Below are 18,538 nucleotides of genomic sequence, written 5' to 3'. Positions count from 1 at the left end.
AGATGAGTAGCCTAGTTCCTCAGTAGGCCTCCCCGTGACTGTCAGGCTTTCAACATTCATTTTAGGATGCCTGAGAAGGAAGCTGGCAGTTTCTGGCTCACTCTAGACGTTTACTCTGGGAGAACTATAACCATTTAGAAGTTTTAGTTCTTTCCAGACATTTCTTTCAATCTCTTTACAGAATAGATCTTGGTTTTTAGCTTGGGAATAAATGTCATCACTGCACGCAAGGAGAGGATGTGCCAACTCGTGTAACTGTTTAGAAGGAAATCCTTCAATTCATCACCTTGATGTCTGCCTCATTTTCTACTTCCACTCTTGATACCTGTTGACTTTGAGCTTAAAATCTTTCTGGAAACTCTGCTTAAAGAATAGTTACCACCTCTGTTCCAGCCTTCTCCTGAGCATGTCCTGGGCTTAGCTGCCACCACTCTGGCTTATCATCAGTATGGTGATGAAGAATTATGTCAAATTTCTGGTCAACTACTTCTTCTCATTCCCTCTTGTATCTATTTACTGCCATTAAAGTGGAGGGACGAGGTGGAGAAACATGCTCAACTCACCAACTTAAACAAGAACTCAAACTTAGGTCTTCTGACCAGTCTCCTTACCCTTATACCTAAGTTATGGACATCATACTCAGTTATTTTACTTATTAGGTGTGTGTCCTTAGGTATGCTATTTCACTTCTTTGTGTCCCAAACTTCTCAACTATTATTTAGGAGAATGATATTGACCATATATAGTTGTAATATAAATTGGGGAGAATAATATCAGTCACATAACAGTTCAGTGAGGGTGTTTTAAGGGTGTATAGCATAATGTATGACACACAATGAGTACCCAATAAATGATAACTTAAAACATAGGGTTCTAAGCATACAAGTACATCCTATATTTTTTTTTTTTTTTTTTTACATCCTATATTTAGTTCATATCTTGGGTATCTAACCAAAGTACTTTAATTTAAATTCCAATGGGAACATTTAAAATTTACTTTATACTTATAGCCTTGCTTACTGTTATTATTTCTAAATCAGAAGAATTCATTGGCACAAGCTATATATCTTTCTCTGAAAAGTTACTATGAACGGCTAATTTGTACCTTTTGTATAAAATATTAGGGTCTACAAAGAAGTCATTTAGAATAAAAAACTGCAGATTATCAGATGGGTAATTTGACTTGAAGAGCTATATGAATAAGAACCAACAGAAAAAAGAAATATAATGATTTTAAAAATGACTAACAAAAAAGATTATTTTCACTTAGCTATTGTAGCCAAGCATAACTGACTTGTTTAATGAAATCACCAGGAAACTCAAGGTAGAAAATAGTTATATTTTAAGACAGGTTAGTGTCCACATTAGACATTTATTTTCTGACAGAATATACTTTCTTCTTATTTTTTCTCCCCTAGCAATTAAAAAAAGTATGTCTTTGGACATATTATATAACTTTTCTGAACCTTATTTTCCTCATCTATAAATCAAGAAAAGTACTTGCTCTTTTATAGAAGTGTTATTTGAATAAAATGAATCAAGACAGGTGATCTCTTTGTAGTGGGTTCCCTGACAAGGGATTTTCCACCCCATTTAGAAATGGTCATATTCAAAGAGGTGATATAAAGAACACTGTGGATGTGTTTGATAAAATAAACTGTCCTTTCTTCATTTAAAATTGAAATAGAATGTAGCTCAAAATTATTGCAGTGAAGGAAAACCATAAAATGAGACATTAGTCAGCTACTTTTGCAAAAGCAGCAAACTCAAAATGTATTTTTCAGGGGGACAATCATCTATTATCAAACTTTAAACCCTAGCACCTTTAAGATATGTGCTGCACTTAACTTTGAAAAAGGATCACCTTCAAGAGCCCCAAAGATTGTATACTTGTGGATGGAGAACTGATGTTCTGATTGACCTTACTTCATATTTATTGGTTCTCTCTCTTTTTAGAAATCAAACTTGAGTTATTTTCCCCACACAAAATACACAGATCTTCCCAAGGAAGGTGTGACCTGATTGCCAAAATGCCTTCCAAGAACAAGAAGTCAGACAGAGGAAGACATTTGTCACTATGTCAAGCTTTGGCAAGCTTCTCTGGACATGGCAGCTGCAAAGTAGTGTGGGAGAACATTTTCTTGCTTTAAGACAGACTGTTGTCAAATTCTTCAAGATAATCTAGAGGGAATCAGACTGTGTTCTTGGTTCTCCTGTACTTCTTGTAGTTATGGGTTTGAGCTAAATGATAGAGATGTTTTTGTGAGCAGTGTTTTCTGAGGATGAGAGGCCCCAAGTGAGGAAGTTACCCAAAGATGATTGAAACATGAATCTACAGTCTTCTACAGTTATAAGGAAACAGAAAGGAAATTGCTCTTCGTCCCTTAAAAAAAAAAAAGTCTCTTTTCCTTGATCCCACCCCACTAGCAACTAACCTGTGAAGTGTGCTCTTCTGTTCATGTGCTATTTGTGTGCAAATCATTTCAGTTAAATAATTGCTATATTTCTCATTATTCTGCTTACTTTTTAGTTATACAATTCTGTTTTAAGAATCTCTTCCTGCTATGTATACAACCAGTCCATTTCCCTATTGATGCCTAGGCCTCTACTGCTAAATAGCATGTAGAAATTGTCCAGTTCTAGGGATGGACACCCAGATTGTCTTCAGTTCCTTGCCATTACAATGACACTATGGTAAGCTTATACTCCCCTTTATGGACCTGCATGAGAATTTCCTTGAAAGATAAACTGAATTGCAGGATTTCTGGGTCACCGGGAGGGGTAAATATCATTTTACAAAATATTGCAAGATTGCTCTCTAGACAGGCTGCATCAGTCTACATATCCACCAGCAGGGCATAGGGGCTCCTATAGCCTCACTTTCCTGCCAACACTTGGCATCATACAGCTTTCTAATTTTTTGCCATTTTAATGAATGTAAAGTGATATCTCACTATTGTTTTACTTTGCATTTCTCTGACTACTAATTAGCTTAAGCATCTCTTCATGTGCGTGTAAGCCTGTTGGGTTTACTTTTCTGTAAACTGCTTGTTTATAGCCTTTGCCCATTTCCTATTGTGATTCCTATATTTCTGTTTCGCTGCAAGAGATCCTGCTGTATTCTAGATATTATTTCCTTGTCAATTTTAGACACTGCAATATCACCCAATCTGTCATCTTTCAGGTAACTTTGCCCATAATATCTCCCCTTGAATGGAATTTTAAAAAATTTCTGATGCTACTTACTTAGTCAAAATTTTGCCTTACAGTTTACGCTTTTGGGTTTCATTTTAAGAAGTCTTTCAATGCTTTGCCACAAAAATATTCTCTTATAATCAACTACTACCATTAAAGTGTTACCTTTCACAGTCACGTCTTTAACATTGGGAGTTCACCTTAGTATATGATATTGGGTAGTGATCCAGTTATTATTTTTATCCATTGAGTGAGCCAGGTTCCCAACATTATCAGCCTTTATCATACAAATAAATGCCTTATATGCATGTGTATGTCTCTGAGCTCTCTGTTTTGTTCCACTGTTTCCCATGTCTGTTTTCTGGTCAATACTATTATGTTTCATTGCTGTGGTTGGGTAGTATGTCTCAATATTTGCTTAGGCAAAGCCTACCTCTTTCCCCTTTTCAAAGCTGACTTTTATTTTTCTACTTAAAGTAAGCTATCAAGTTTCTAAAAAAAATCTATATAGAATTTTGATTGGTTCTGCATTAAATTTATAGCTCCATTTGATGAGAATTGACATTTTTAATACAGTAAATTATTCCCTTTCAGAGCATGTGATGTCTCTCCATTTATTCAGATCATCTGTTTTGTCCTTCAATAGAGCTTCAAAATTTCTCCATAAAGGTTTTGTGTATTCTTGATTAAGTTACCTTCTAGATAATTTATGGGTTCTGTTGCTATTTTAAATGGCATCTTTTTAGTTATAACTTTTGTTGGAGATTGTTGGTGTAGAGAAATGCTATTGATTTTTGTACATTGATCTGGTATCCATCAACCCCGCTGAACTTTTTATTCTCATATTTGTCTGTTGATTTTATTGCTAAACAGTCATATCATCTACAAATAATCTGATCTTTATATCTCATTTCTTTTTTTTTCTTACAGAATTAGTTGTAACTTTCAGTAACTATGTTAAACGGCATCAGTGATAGTAAACATTTTCGACTTAAAGGGAACATCTTAAAGAAAAAATTCTTCCTTTAAGTATAGGGTTGACAGAGGCAAGTTTTACCAAGTTAAGAGTATCCTTCAATTTCTAGTATACCATTAAAAAAATTAGGTGTTGGAACTTTGTAAAATGCCTTTTTACATTGATTAAAACTATCATATAATTTTTCTAACTTCTTCTATTATTGCTGTGAATTTCATTGATATACTTTCTGATGTTAAAGCATCCTTTTATTCTTGAGATATACTCCAGTGGGTCATAATGTATAATTATTTTAATATATTTTAATATTTGCTTAGCCAAGATTTCCTTTAGGATTCTTGGATCTATATGCAGAGTTAAAATGGGACTTTGTTTTTTTAATATTGTCCTCATGTGGCTTGGAATCAAAATCATATAAAATAAATTGGATAATTTTGGGTTTTATTGGTTTTAAGAACTTGTAAAAATAGAAGAACTTTTCCTTAAAAGTTTGGTAGAATTCATATACAAAACCATGTTCGCAGGCCTGAAGCTTTTCTGGGAAGTGAATGATTTAAAACTCTCTATGCTTATGGTTGTATTCAAGTTTTATATTCCCTTTGTGGCAAATTTGGCATTGTATATTTTCTATCAATTTATCCATTTTTTTCATTTCCTCTAGTTTTTAAAAGTTTGTTACAAAATAATCATATATTGTTTTTAAAATAATAATAGCTTTAACAAACATTCCTTTGTATCTTCATTCTGTGTATTATTTGCCTATTTCCTGTTTATTTGCATATTTTCTCTTTAATTATTGAGTCTCCCTTATTTATCTTTTCAAAGAAATTTAGTTTTTTTATAACTAAAAATTTTTAAACTATTTTGAAATACTTTCAGACTTTCAGAAGATTAGCAAAGACAATACAGGAAGTTCCCATATACCCTTCACCCAGCTTCCTATAACATTAACAACTTACATAAAATTATTAAAAACTAAGAAACTAATATTAGTACAACACTGTTAACTAAGCTACAGATTTTATTCAGATTTCCTCAGTTTTTCCACTAATGCTCTGTTTCTCTTCCAGGATCCAAAATAGGATACCATACCTTATGGGCTGAATTATGTTTCCCCAAAATTCGTATGTGGAAGTCCTAACTCTTAGTACCTCAGAATGTGACAGTATTTTGAGACAGTACCTTTAAAGAGGTAATTAAGTTAAAATGAGGTCATTAAGATGGACCCTAATCCAATATGATTTGGGTCTTCATAAGAAGAAATTAGGGCACAGGAACACACAAAGGGAAGACCATGTGAAGACACAGAGAGAAGATGGCCATCTACAAGCCAAGGAGAGAGGTCTCAGAAGAAACCAACCCTACTGATGCCTTGACCTTGGACTTTTAGATTCTAGAATTATGAGAAAATACGTTTCTGTTGTTTAAACCACCCAGTCTGGGTACTTTGTTATGGCAGCCCTAGCAAACTAATATATCATTTGTTTTTCATATTTCCTTAGTCTCCTCCAATCTGTGACAGTCTCTCAGTCTTTCCTTGCCTTTAAACAATACTCTCTTATGTTATCAACTATCAGTTGACACTTTTGAAGAGTGCTGCTAAGGTATTTTGTTGAATATCCCTCTATTTGGATTTGTCTGATGCTTTCTCATGATAAGCCTGAGGTTATGGACTTTTGGGAAGAATACAATAGAGGGGAAATGCTCTTCTCATTGCATCACACCACAGAGTACATAGTATCGATATGTCTTATTACTGGTGATGTTAACCTTGGTCACTTGGTTCGTTTGCCAGGTTTCTCCATTCTAGTTACTATTTTTCCCTTTCCGTATTTTATTCTAAGTGAATCACTAAGTTAAGCTCACACTCTAAGGGAAGGTGAATTCACTTCTTCCTGGAGGGAGGGGTATCAAAGAATTTTGGACATATGTTAAAACATAAGGGAAGGTGAATTCACTTCTTCCTGGAGGGAGGAGTATCAAAGAATTTTGGACATATGTTAAAACCACTACAGTAATGAATAAATGTTTTGGGGGAGATGATTTGAGCTTATTTAAATATCCTGTTTCTTCTTAATGTTTTTCCCACTAATTTTAGGATTTATCAGCAGGTCTTGCCTGCAACAATTATTAATGTGGTATTCTAATGATGATTTTCTATTTCCCTCATTCCTTCTAAATGTATGAGTTGGAATTCTTTTGTAACAAAGAGTTCTGTCTTCTTCCTCATTTATTAACTTAATCATTTATTCATATGAGTATGGACTTATGGATATTTATTTTGGGGGTTGAATCCGATATTATCATTATTTATTTCATTGCTCAAACTACTCCAGCTTCGACAACTGGGAACTCTTTTAAGTTGGCTTGTGTGTCTTTTTGACATGCCCTTGTTCTTATTTTCTGAAAATGATGCTTTAAGTGTACCTTGCATTTTCCCTGCCCCAGCCCTAGGTTCAGTCATTTCTCTAACCCTTGTTCCAGAATTTTTTTTTTACTTGTAGCGTATTCACTGCCATTCAAATCTAAGTATTCATTAATTTTCTTTTTCAACCTAAGGGTTATTTAGGAATTTGTTTTAATTTTCCAAACATGTGAGGTATATTTAAGCTATCCTTTTAAGAAACTTAATTTATAATTTAATGCATTATGACTAAAGGACATAGTTTGTATGACACTGATCCTTTGGAATCTGAGGTTCCCTTTGAAATATTATCTCTGGTTTATTTTTGGTAAATATTCAGTAAATATTCTGTGCATGTTAAAACAAAAAGTGAATTATTTGTCACATGAAGAGCTCTATATATGCCTAAATAGCTTAAGTCTACAGCTTAATTGTACTGTTGAGATATTTGCTAATTGCTTCTTTCTCTTCAATCTATCAGTTTCTCAGAGGTATGTCAGAATTTCCAACAATTATTTCTTTCTTATGTCAATTGTTGATAAATATACACACATACACACAAGCACACACACGTGCCCTTGGCAGCATATATGCCCTTGGTAGCTATATCCTCTAAATCCACTGTATCTTTTCCACATATACAGTGTCTATATTGGTTAGATATTCCAGTTACCTATTTATTTCTGCATAACAAATTACTGAAAAACCTAGGGGCATAAAACAAGCATTTTTCTCACAGTTCTGTGGATCACAGATCTGGGAAGGGCTTGGCTGAGTGGTTTGTTTCTAGTGTATGCAGTGTCAGCTGGCATGGCTGGGGCTGGAAGACCCACTTCTAAGGTGGCTTCTTCATTCATATATCTGGCAACTGGGCTGCGAAGTTTGGAATAGCTGGGGGATGCATGGGCACTGCTCAGTAAACTCTCTTTCCACATTTACTCCACCTGGCACCTTGCATTTACTTCCAGCAGGGTAATAGGGTAGTAGGGCTTCTTATCTGCAGAATACACTTACTCCTCTCAAGTCCCCCACCCCCAAAGTCTTATCTCACTGTGATATTGTCTTGAAGTCAGGGCTTAGCCAACTGAATGAGACCCAGATGAGCATGAGTGCTATGTGTATAGTTCAAGTATAGTATCTCTCAATTTAAAGACCTGTAAAGAAACATTATCTGTCCCCTGCCCCCAGTATCCCTGAAACATCCACATGTGATAACGAGATAGGACAAGTACAGTAACACTTCAGTTGAAAAAGCAGGGGAACAGGATACACATAGCAGTTACTAGTCTATAGCAATTCTGAAATTCATTTCAACACATACTGCCAATTCCTTGATTAGGACCAGTCCTGCTCCCTGGGAAAATTCTCTTAAGGTCCTGGCTTTACCCTCTGGCCTCTTGATTCTGTCCTCTGAGCTACCCTTCCTTTTCCCTAAGAAACTGACTATATTTGCAATTGAGTGGCCTTCTCAGCCTGCTTCTTGCCCATAGAAGGGTGGGGGTGGGGAAAGTGTCTTTTAAAATTTTGCACTACCTCTTTTCTTTTTAATTCAAGATGATAGTGCTCCTACCTATGCTATTCATTGAAAAACGTAGGTTTCCTATGAATCTTACTGGATTTCATTCTATTAGACAGAAGTCACATTTACAAATCTCTTTAAGACAGGAAGTTTTCTATCTTGGGTCCTGTGGTTACTGTGCTAATAATGCCTTGAGAATCTTAGAATCCCTGTTGTTTGTCAGCGAGGGTCTATGAGGCATACCCATAAGACCATCAGAAGTCCTTTAGTCTAGCTGAGAGCCTCTATGAAACACTGCCTTAGACCTTTCTTAAGTTTTAACAAAGGATTTTCCAGACCCACCCTGAGGTGGTTCTTTGCTCTGAAGCCATTTCATATTCTGAGAATCTTTTGCTAGAATAGACAGGGGATGTGCAAGTTTTATTTCCAAATCCTGACTCTAATATTTCCTCTAAATTTCACCCCAAAACTAATCAACTCCACAACAGCATTATTCACAATACCCAAAAGATGGAAGCAACTCATTGTCTATCAACAAATGAATGAATAAACAAAATACAGTATATACATACAATGCAATATTATTCCATTAAAAAGGAAGGAAATTCTGACACATGATACAACATGGATGAAACCTGAGGACATTATACAAAGTGAAATAAGCCAGCCACAAAAAAGACACGTATTGTATGATTCCACTCATGAGATGCCTAAAAGCATCAAATACTTAGAGATAGAAGTTAGAATTGTGGTTCGAATATAGGAGCTGGGCAGAGGAGGGGGATGGGAAATTGTTGTTTAATGGGTATAGAGTTGTAGTTTTGCAAGATGAAAAGAAGTCTGGAGATTGATTGCATAACAATATGAAGTAATTAACACTACTAAACTGTACATTTAAAAATGGTTAAGATGGTAAATTTTGTTATATATATTTTACCACAATTAAAAAATTTAAAAAGCCAAAAACAAAACAAGACTAAGCAACTCTTTCTTTAGTTCATGCCTTTCTCTTTGTATTCTATCACAGTCAGCTAGAAAAAGCCAGGTAGTATTCTCTGCATTTTACCTAGAAACTTCCTTAGATATATCCATAAGTTCATTGGTTTACAGGTGACAGTGTTGCCAAACTTTCCAACTATTATGTACCAAAGGTTGCTTTTTCTTCTGTCTCCAGTATCATTTCTACACTGTCCTTTAAGACTCATCAACATATTCCCACTTTTATTAACCATTTCTTTGAGGCCCTTCTAGCTTCTGCCTCTGCCTGGGCCCAAAGCCAGTGCCATACGTTTTAGGCTTCTGTTATGTAAGCAACCCCCTGCTAGGTACCAGGTCCTGTTCTGGTTATCTACTGTTTGGAGGAAACGACTGATGGCAGCTGGTCTAACAGCATCTGTTTTTATCAACTCTTTATTTTGGCAGAACCTCTGCCCTGATTCCCCATCAAAATTGACTAATGGGTTGTTACTGTCAATTTCTGTAGTGATGAAGAAGGAAAATTATGGCCCAAGGTAACGTGGTGAAGAAACAAAAGAATTTCAAAACGTTCCTTCAACATATCCAGTTTTTCTTTCCATTCATTCACCCATAGCAGTCCATGATAGTTTTCTGTTTCCTTGGGTTTTCGCACGTGCACGTGCTCTCTCTCTCTCTGGTCATGGTTATTTTAGCTACTGTTCACATCTCTCTAGCATCTGCAATTTTTCAAGGTTAATTTTGGGGAGGTGGGGGCTGATTTAGGAGCTGAGGGAAAATATTACAAAGACATGGGCTATGGAAATTTTAGTCTGGTGGGAAAAACATCATTAAAAATCCAATATTATAATAAAAGGTGCTAATGATATGAAGAAGGTAAGCACAGTGTATTATGGGGAGAATAGAGAAGCAGTTTCTAAATGAGACTTGGAGTTCAAAGAAGGCTTTAAAAAGGAGCCAGGTAGGAGCTATGATAGGTGAAGCACAACTGAGACAAAGGAACTTCAGATATAAAGGTATCTATAAAAGAATGATTTTTTGAGATAGCATGATTTAGGACCCCACAGGTAATTCTGAATCGTCTGGAACAAAGAATGTATGCAAGTGAGTGGGTGGAGAAGTTAGAAGTAGGAGGGGCTTGAATATAATGTTATAGCAAGGAGCTTGGATTTCATTCTTCAGGAGAGTGGGAAATATTGATTTTAAGCAGGGAATTGTGAGGATCATATTTACAAGTTTCAAAGATTAAACAGACAGCAGTGTTTCATGCTTAAGCTCTACGGCCCCTTGCTTGCATGGGAATTTTCTAAAGCCCTGGAATAGGCACTAACAACGAATTTTGTGGTCAATTGTTTTCTGTAAAATTTGCAAAAGGAAGATACAATTGAATACTCTTTCTACTATAACTTGCCTCCATTACATTTTCCCTAGGCTGTGGGCATTACTGGAAATTGGTTAAGGGGAAGTTCTCGATAATTTAGTAATATACATTAAAGTAGTCTGTAGTCACTTCTGTCTATAGCTAAGTTCTGGTATAGAAATGCCTTCTGGTAATGATCTTACTACCCAACCAGCACTTGTAACATAAGCATGTAGGGCCAAAGGTCATATTGTGATAAAAATGTATATTCATAGTTTTGTATTTGTTTCTTAAAGAAGGACCCTAAACCGTATAAACGTGAGGGCCTACAAACCGAGATCTTCACCTGGAGCAATGCCAGACAGGACCAAATTATAAAAATTTGGGCCAAACTATTATAAAAATTTTTTAGCTCTCTGAGAGATGAAGATCTGAACCAGGCAGAAATAGCAGAAATGGAGAGGAAGGGTCAAGGTGCATGCAGGGAGTAGAATCTGTGGAACTTGGCAATTGTTTTGATTTGGGCGGTGAGTTTCAGAACGAACAAGTTATCCACCAGATAATTGTAAGGACGGAAGCCCCATTCATGGGGAGAGAACGTCAGGGAAATTCCAAATTTGGTTGGAGGATAAATCCTGTTTGGTGCTTTTGCTGCCTCTCAGGAGTCAGAAAGAGAAGTGGAGGAAAACGCTAGTCTGCGGCTCAGCTAAGCACCTAAAGGTTTGGGGGATGTTATTTGCTATATTTTCCATTCTCTGGCTGCCACTTACCAGGCTCTTGTCGGCCCTCATCTTCCGGTCCTCAAGCCACCGCACGTCAGCCGCTTCCGCGCCTTCAGAGTTTCCCGGCGGTGCCCGCTCACCGGATGTGGGAGCAGCACTTCCGCCTCAGAGGGGCTCGCTCAGGAGACACAGGGCGCAGGCGCGGCGGCGTTTTCCGCGGGCCCAAGTTCTGCCGGCGGGTGTGCGTCGGCGTTTGAGTGTTTGCGTTGCTGTGGCTGAATGCTTTTTCCAAACCGAGAGAGCATTCTCTTTCCGCTTAATGACCCAGGCCTCCATTTCCCCACCCGCCACGGAAAGTCACGGCGCCTTCCCAAGGGCTTTGTAGGTCTCCAGGCACCGAGGCCCAGGCGCTAATGAAGAAGAGTCATTGCTGATTTCCAGCTGCTAAACGCACGGCTCATTACATTTGGTGGGTTTTTAAAAATTATTTATTTATTTATTTAATTTTTGCTGTGTTGGGTCTTCGTTGCTGCGCATGGGCTTTCTCTAGTTGCAGTGAGCGGGGGCTACTCTTCGTTGCGGTGTGCGGGCCTCTCATTGCGGTGGCCTCTCCTGTTGCGGAGCACGGGCTCTAGGCACATGGGCTTCAGTAGTTGTGGCGTGCAGGGTCAGTAGTTGTGGCTCGTGGGCTCCAGAGCACAGGCTCAGTAGTTGTGGCGCACGGGCTTAGTTGCCCCGCGGCATGTGGGATCTTTGCGGCCCAGGGCTCGAACCCCTGTTCCCTGCATTGGCAAGCGGATTCTTAACCACTGCATCACCAGGGAAGCCCACCTTTGACGGTTTTACTCTGAGCCCAGAGAGCTTCATGAGTTGAGTTTCAAGTCTGCAGTGACCTTTTGTTTCCTGTATAGGAACCTGGAATTAAGGGGGGAAATTCTCAGCCATTAAGATACCAATTTCTTAAGCCAGGTTCTCAAGCAAGGGGCCAGAGTAATTGCATCCTCCTGGAGTCCCAAATTAACCCGTGACCCTGAGCCAGCTCTGGAGGATTTGGAGATTTCCATTATCTTGCCCTAAAGGGTAGCTAGATAGTGGAGGAAAACTTGACCTTATTATTACTAATGATTGTGGAACAAACAGAAATACATATTTTTATTAGTTTCCTACTTACATTCTTTTATTTTTTTTTTTTCTATACGCGGGCCTCTCACTGTTGTGGCCTCTCCCGTTGCGGGGCACAGGCTCCGGACGCGCAAGCCTAGCGGCAATGGCTCACGGGCCCAGCCGCTCCGCGGCATGCGGAATCCTCCCGGACCGGGGCACGAACCCGCGTCCCCTGCATCCGCAGGCAGACTCCCAACCACTGCGCCACCGGGGGAAGTCCCTACTTACATTCTTTATAAGCCGTTCAAGTATACCAAAATGTAGTGGATAGTGGTAGTCCAGTGGGAAATTTTATGTCGCTGAGGAAGATGGCTGGTAACTTAGAGTGTGAATACGAATCTGCTGTGATTATACCTTGAACCATTGACTTAGAAATCTTACTTCAGTGAGGCTTACCCTGACCACCCGTTAAAAAAAGTTTAACCTACTCCCAGCCATCCTTCTTACCTCCTTGAAGGTGTTTTCTTTTGTTTCTGTTTTCTCCATTGCACTTTTTAGTTGTAATACGAAGTGTAATTTACTTATTTATTATAGCCCTGGTTTATTATTTGTCTTTCTCACACTAGAGTTAAGCTCTATGAAGGCAGGAACTGTTTTTTTCCTGCTTACTAATGTATTTCAGAGACCTAGAACAATTTTGGCTTATAGTAGGTGCTCAATAAGTAATTTATTGAATGAATGAAAAACTGAATATGTTATTTTCCAAAGACCATAAATAGAGCCCAGAGTGAGCTTGCCCTGATTGCCATGACCTATATGGAACACAGTTTTATGGGAAGTCCTGGTTGGTGAAGACAGCAGGCCAACCAATGTTTGTGGAATACCTGTTCTACCCCAAGTGATAACTTTCCACATTCCTCAGAATTTAGCATCCGTTCTCCATGAAATATTCTGATACTTTTTAAGGCATCTTAAACCTTTGGGGTTCCTTGGGCAGGACCTATGTGGTTCATCTCCATGGCATCTCTTATCTTGATATGCACATACCAGACAATAACTATTTGTTGAAAGAGCTAACTGGGTTAAGGCATTAGGTCACTTGGGAATTCAGTTAATTATCACATGAATAGTATTTGTTTTATGGAATTATGGTCCACAGTAGTAGTATTTTGCAAACTGGGGTATTTCTCTGAAGGATTTATAAGGTTTTTATGATAAATTTTTGGGTCTTCCTTTCAGTGATCCTCTGAAAAATGAACTTACACATATTCTGGGTTGTCTGGATAACCAAATACTGATGGGAGGTTTTGGTGTGCCTGTTTGTTTTTGTGTCTCTTTTGAGCATGTTAGCACTAGGTAACATAGTACATACTTTGTCACAGGTTAATAAGAACAGAGGCAGCCTTAAAAAGTAAATGATTTATTCACTCTGGATGAAGCCCAAATGACATTAAGCCACTCTGTCAGAAGCTTTCACAGTAGTTTAAAAGGAGAAAAGAGATGAGAAAAATGAGTCATAACATGTGGTACAACAGGCTTGCTGAACTAGCAGTTGGTACCGTATTTCTTTTCTGAGAGGTAATTTAGTTCAGCAAAACATAATCATTGGTGTTTTTAAGTTAATTTTTTTTTTTTTTTTTTTTGCGGTACGCGGGCCTCTCACCGTTGTGGCCTCTCCCATTGCGGAGCACAGGCTCCGGACGCGCAGACTCAGTGGCCATGGCCCACGGACCCAGCCGCTCCGCGGCACGCGGGATCCCCCCAGACCGGGGCACGAACTCGCGTGCCCCGAATCGGCAGGCGGACTCTCAACCACTGCGCCACCAGGGAAGCCCTAAGTTAATTTTTTAAATTTAAAAATTGTTGGCTTTATAGTTTTTCATTTGTTTTGCTATTTTGTGTGTTTTGTAGCTATAAAAGCTATAATATAAGGAATTTGAGCCCACCTTTATGTTTGTACATATTTAATAATATCATAACGAAAATAGTTTAAGTTGGGGACATGGGACCTTGAAAATGTGTTTTTACATTTAGCGAGTTTTAGTGGGGTGTTTATGCTTTACTCAACCTGGTGAAAAAAAGTCATTGTAGAGCTTTGGGCTTCAGGGCCAGTCCCCAGAATGCTCATTTCAAGTAAGTCCAGGTGCGATAGGTCAGTGTAGGACAGATAGGTCTGTTACTGCTGGTGCTAGGGGTGCTGGTGGTGGTGAAAAATAGGAGAGAGTGATCTTAGGAAAATATAGGAAGATTGGTTGGCAAATATGGAGGAATTTTAGGTAAAGTTGGAGCTTTCTTTGCAATTTTGTTTTTGGCTCTGAATTTGTGAGTTCTCTTTCTTAGTGACCTTTCTCAAATGGGTAAGTGAAATGCAGTGTTTTTATTTCTAGATGTAAAAGAGTAAACACTAAACGGCACTTCTGTGGATGGTGCAAATCTGTTCCGTTTGTAACACTGGAAGACCTAAAGAACTGCTTAAAGTCATTGTGATAGAAGATCAGAGGAAAGAGATGCTTTTTTTCTGATACTGTCTTCCCCTCTTAACTCATTCCCCCGCCCCCTTGCCCCAACCTTCCCATCCCAGGCCCTGCATTGGGAAATAGGAGTAGAAAGAAATAAGGGCTTTTAAAAAATTTACTTTAATAGAAGGGGTACTGGGAGCAGGTGTTATTTCAGAGTCGACTTTGCTACCATGTCCAGAGTAATACTGTCCGGAGTTCAGTCAATCAGCAAATATTTATTGAACACCTACTGTGTGCCAGGCATTATCCAGGGAGCTGAAACAGTGAACAATACAGAGTCCCTGCTTTCGGACTTAATAAAACTAATACTTTATGATTCTGTTCTATTCTGTCTGTAGCTACACTCGGTACACTTTAGGTGAATATGGGTGGGCAATTTGAAGAATTTTAGTGCATTCTTTATGCTGATTTGGCTGATTTCTAGGGTAGAATACAGAGTTAGATATTGTAAAGGCTCAAATTAATTTGTTCTTTTTGTCTTTCTCTGTTTTAAGGGGTGTCATGAAAGTTGACATAAATCTTCAGAAGGTGGACATTGACCAATGTTCAAGTGATGGCTGGTTTTCAGGAACTCACAAATGTCACCTTAACAATTCAGAGGTAAGAACATAGAGATAAAGTTCTTTGAAATCAGAAGCTCAGAAATACAATACTTTTGAATATATTGTATTTGTGTGGGTAGGTGAACAAGAGGCATCTTACTGGGAAAAAAATCTCCTATGCAGGTCTGAATGTTGCCAAATGAACTGAAAGAGGAGTAGAAAATGAAATTTGTGCAGAATAACTGTTCATTTGGGGACTAAGAGAAGGCTGAAACTAAAATTATGTCTGAAGTTTGGCTTTAGTCAAAGGCTGACCCTATTGTTCAAAATGGGCTGGAAATCAAAATAGCCCTGAGGTGAGAAACCAGTCCCAAGAGGGGTCAACCAAATTATGCACATTTTTGTGGAGTATGATGCTTGTTGAAACATTGATAGTATTCATTCAGACACCCTGCCATCTGCTAGAAAAGCAATAGAGAAAGTATGGCTAGGAGATTTTGAAAAAAAGGAGAAAACTGTACACAGGAAACTGAAACAGAAATGTGTGTATTTGGTGTGTTTTTTCCAATTTGCAGTTCCTATCCATACTTGATTTCATGGAACTCTGGTTGGTAAGGGACAGGCAGAGAGATCATACTTCTGGAAATAAGGCTGTCACTTGTCTTTTTTTTTAACTATTTTTTTTTTTATTGAATGAAAGATTCTTTAAATTCTGTAGTGCTTTACAATTTTCAAGTTTCACACAGTTGATTTCATATAATCCCATAATAACCCTATTTTCCCCTCTACCCCTATATTATATTATATATATATATAATATTATATTATATATATATTCCCCATTCCCTCTCCCCACTGGTAACCACTAGTTTCTTCTCTATATCTGTGAGTCTGCTTCTTTTTTATTATATTCACTAGTTTGTTGTATTTTTTAGATTTCATATGTAAGTGATATCACACAGTATTTGTCTTTCCCTGCCTGACTTATTACATTTAGCATAATGCCCTCCAGGTTCAAACATGTTGCTGCAAATGGCAACATTTCATTCTCTTTATGGCTGTGTAGTATTACATTGTGTAATACTTCTTTATTCATTCATCTGTTGATGGACACTTAGGTTGCTTCCATATTTTGGCAATTGTAAATAATGCTGCTATGAGCATTGGGCTGCGTGTATCTTTTCAAGTTAGTGTCACTTGTCTTCTGTAGTTTCAGAGATGACATGTGATGACATCCTCATTTCATTTTCAGTAATCTATCTCTGAGGTCCCCAAATGCTCTGAAACAAATGTACAATAAAGCTCCTGACCTTAAGTACTTGGGCTATCTCAACTTTCCATGAATTTATGAGGAAAGTCAGCTTGATTTATTTAAAATAGGGAATATTCATATAAATGTAGTAATCTACATGTTCAGTTTGAATTTTTGCCAAATACTCCCGCAGCCCACCACTACCCAAGTAATCTTCCACAGCTCCCCACATCCCCCTACATTCCACGCACACCTCCACCTGCCCTCCATACTTCCCACCACAATATCCCTCAATCCTCCCACCCCCGATGAAACCCCCCAAATCCCCCACATCCCTCTAAGCCCATCGCACATCCCCACCATGTTTCCATGACCCCCTCTTCCTCAGTACCCGACACGTCCCCACACCCACATCTCCATACACCTCCACGTAGCCAACCCTCTGCACAGCCCTCACTTCCTTCACTCCCTGCCCCCAAATTGGGACCCAATTATGTCAATGAAGTGCTTCTATCTTGTCAAGTCACAGAGGTCAAGATCCTCTTTTCATCTCCCTTCACTGTTTGTTCTTATGGTTTTGAACTTTTCTGAGTTCCCACTTCCCTTTGGATGGTTCTGGCGTTTCTAAAGATATGAATTTCAGTTACTGATTTGGTAAATATCTTTAGCCTGATTATTATCTCCATGCCAATGGCGTATAGCTCCAAAGCTTTGTCTTTTAGCCAGAGTGGAATTTTTCCTGCATGGGTGTCATATTGTGGATATTGATCTGTATGTGCTCATTTCTGTATAGCCTTGTTTCAGTGGTGCTCCTGGGTGGTTCAATAAACAGTCTGTCTAGAAACAAGGAGATATTTTTTTATCAGTCTGTTACAGTTGCTGCTTGCCTCTAATTATCTTGTTGTTTTTCTTCCATATAGCACATCTATGTATTTGACTAGATGGTCTTATTGGGTGGCCTTTTGGAAGATTGATTTATTTTCATTGCATCAGGATTATCAATTTTCTGAGAGTTGTGTCTTTTTAAAGCTTTCAAATAAAGCTAAGTTATTTCAAGATAAAATATTATCCTCTATTCTGGTAAACAAAGATCAGGGTGAATGTGTAACTTTTGGCTTTATATATGGGAGCATTGCATTTATTCAGTTCCTATAGGAAAAAACCAGAAAAACATACCCTGTAAGACAACCAACAGTTCAATGAATCTCATTTGAAAATGTTGTACAAAGAGGTTCAATGATCAAAAAATAACATCAACAAACACTGAATCTACAAAATGCATGTTTTGAAAACTCTGGATCCCTCGACCCCTTTACTTGCCCAGGTCCTAGGGTTGGGAGTCGAGATCTTGGTGTCCTAGGCTGGGCCCCTGAGGCCCTTGGTGGGTAGTCTGATTGACACAGGGCTGGCCTGGAACTTCTAAGGTTCTGGAGTTGGTGTTGGTCACTCTAGGTACCTGCCGCCGGTCCATACCACATCCTCAGACTTGGGACCAGCAGTGGTCTTTCAGTCCTTCCCTGTAGTGAGGTGAATTGGAGACTAGGAACTGGCTTCTACTGATGTTTTTATTGCTTGGGAAACAGAAAGAAAAGCTCTTGTTCAGGGTGTTTTTCATCTGCACTGGCTCGCCTTTGTTCCTTGTCACAGATTTTCTGTCACAGACCCCAAGGATCATTGTGTAAACCAGCTTGTTTTGGGACGTATCTACCACGATTCGTATTTGTAGGGTGTAGGGGCCTGTCTATGAAAATCCGCATCACTAGAAGCAGAGACACTCTTCGTGTTTACTGGGTTTTATTTTGCCACTATTTAACATTCTTCTCTTGTAAATACCACAGGGAGTTACAAATTTCAAAGTTATAATTGAGGCAAACTTTTCACTTAAAAATTTTTTTTCCAGTGTGTTGGCTTTTCAGCCTCCAAGGTATCTTAAACTAGTATAGCGAGTCTGACGTTGGAAACAGATAAGT

At 38.4% G+C, this 18,538-nt stretch overlaps 1 protein-coding gene across 1 annotated transcript in view; it reads left to right on the top strand.

The window, feature by feature from the left end:
• Positions 1-18,538, top strand: part of GPR158 (G protein-coupled receptor 158) — a 322,771-nt gene that overhangs the window by 15,653 nt on the left and 288,580 nt on the right. Inside the window, exon 2 of the mRNA XM_030837212.2 lies at positions 15,269-15,374. Coding sequence (XP_030693072.1) covers positions 15,269-15,374 — 106 coding nt within the window. The remainder of the gene's footprint in view (positions 1-15,268; positions 15,375-18,538) is intronic.

Source organism: Globicephala melas, chromosome 2, assembly GCF_963455315.2.
Source record: "Globicephala melas chromosome 2, mGloMel1.2, whole genome shotgun sequence".
Taxonomy (NCBI): domain Eukaryota; kingdom Metazoa; phylum Chordata; class Mammalia; order Artiodactyla; family Delphinidae; genus Globicephala; species Globicephala melas.
This window is presented reverse-complemented; position numbering and strand designations above follow the sequence as displayed.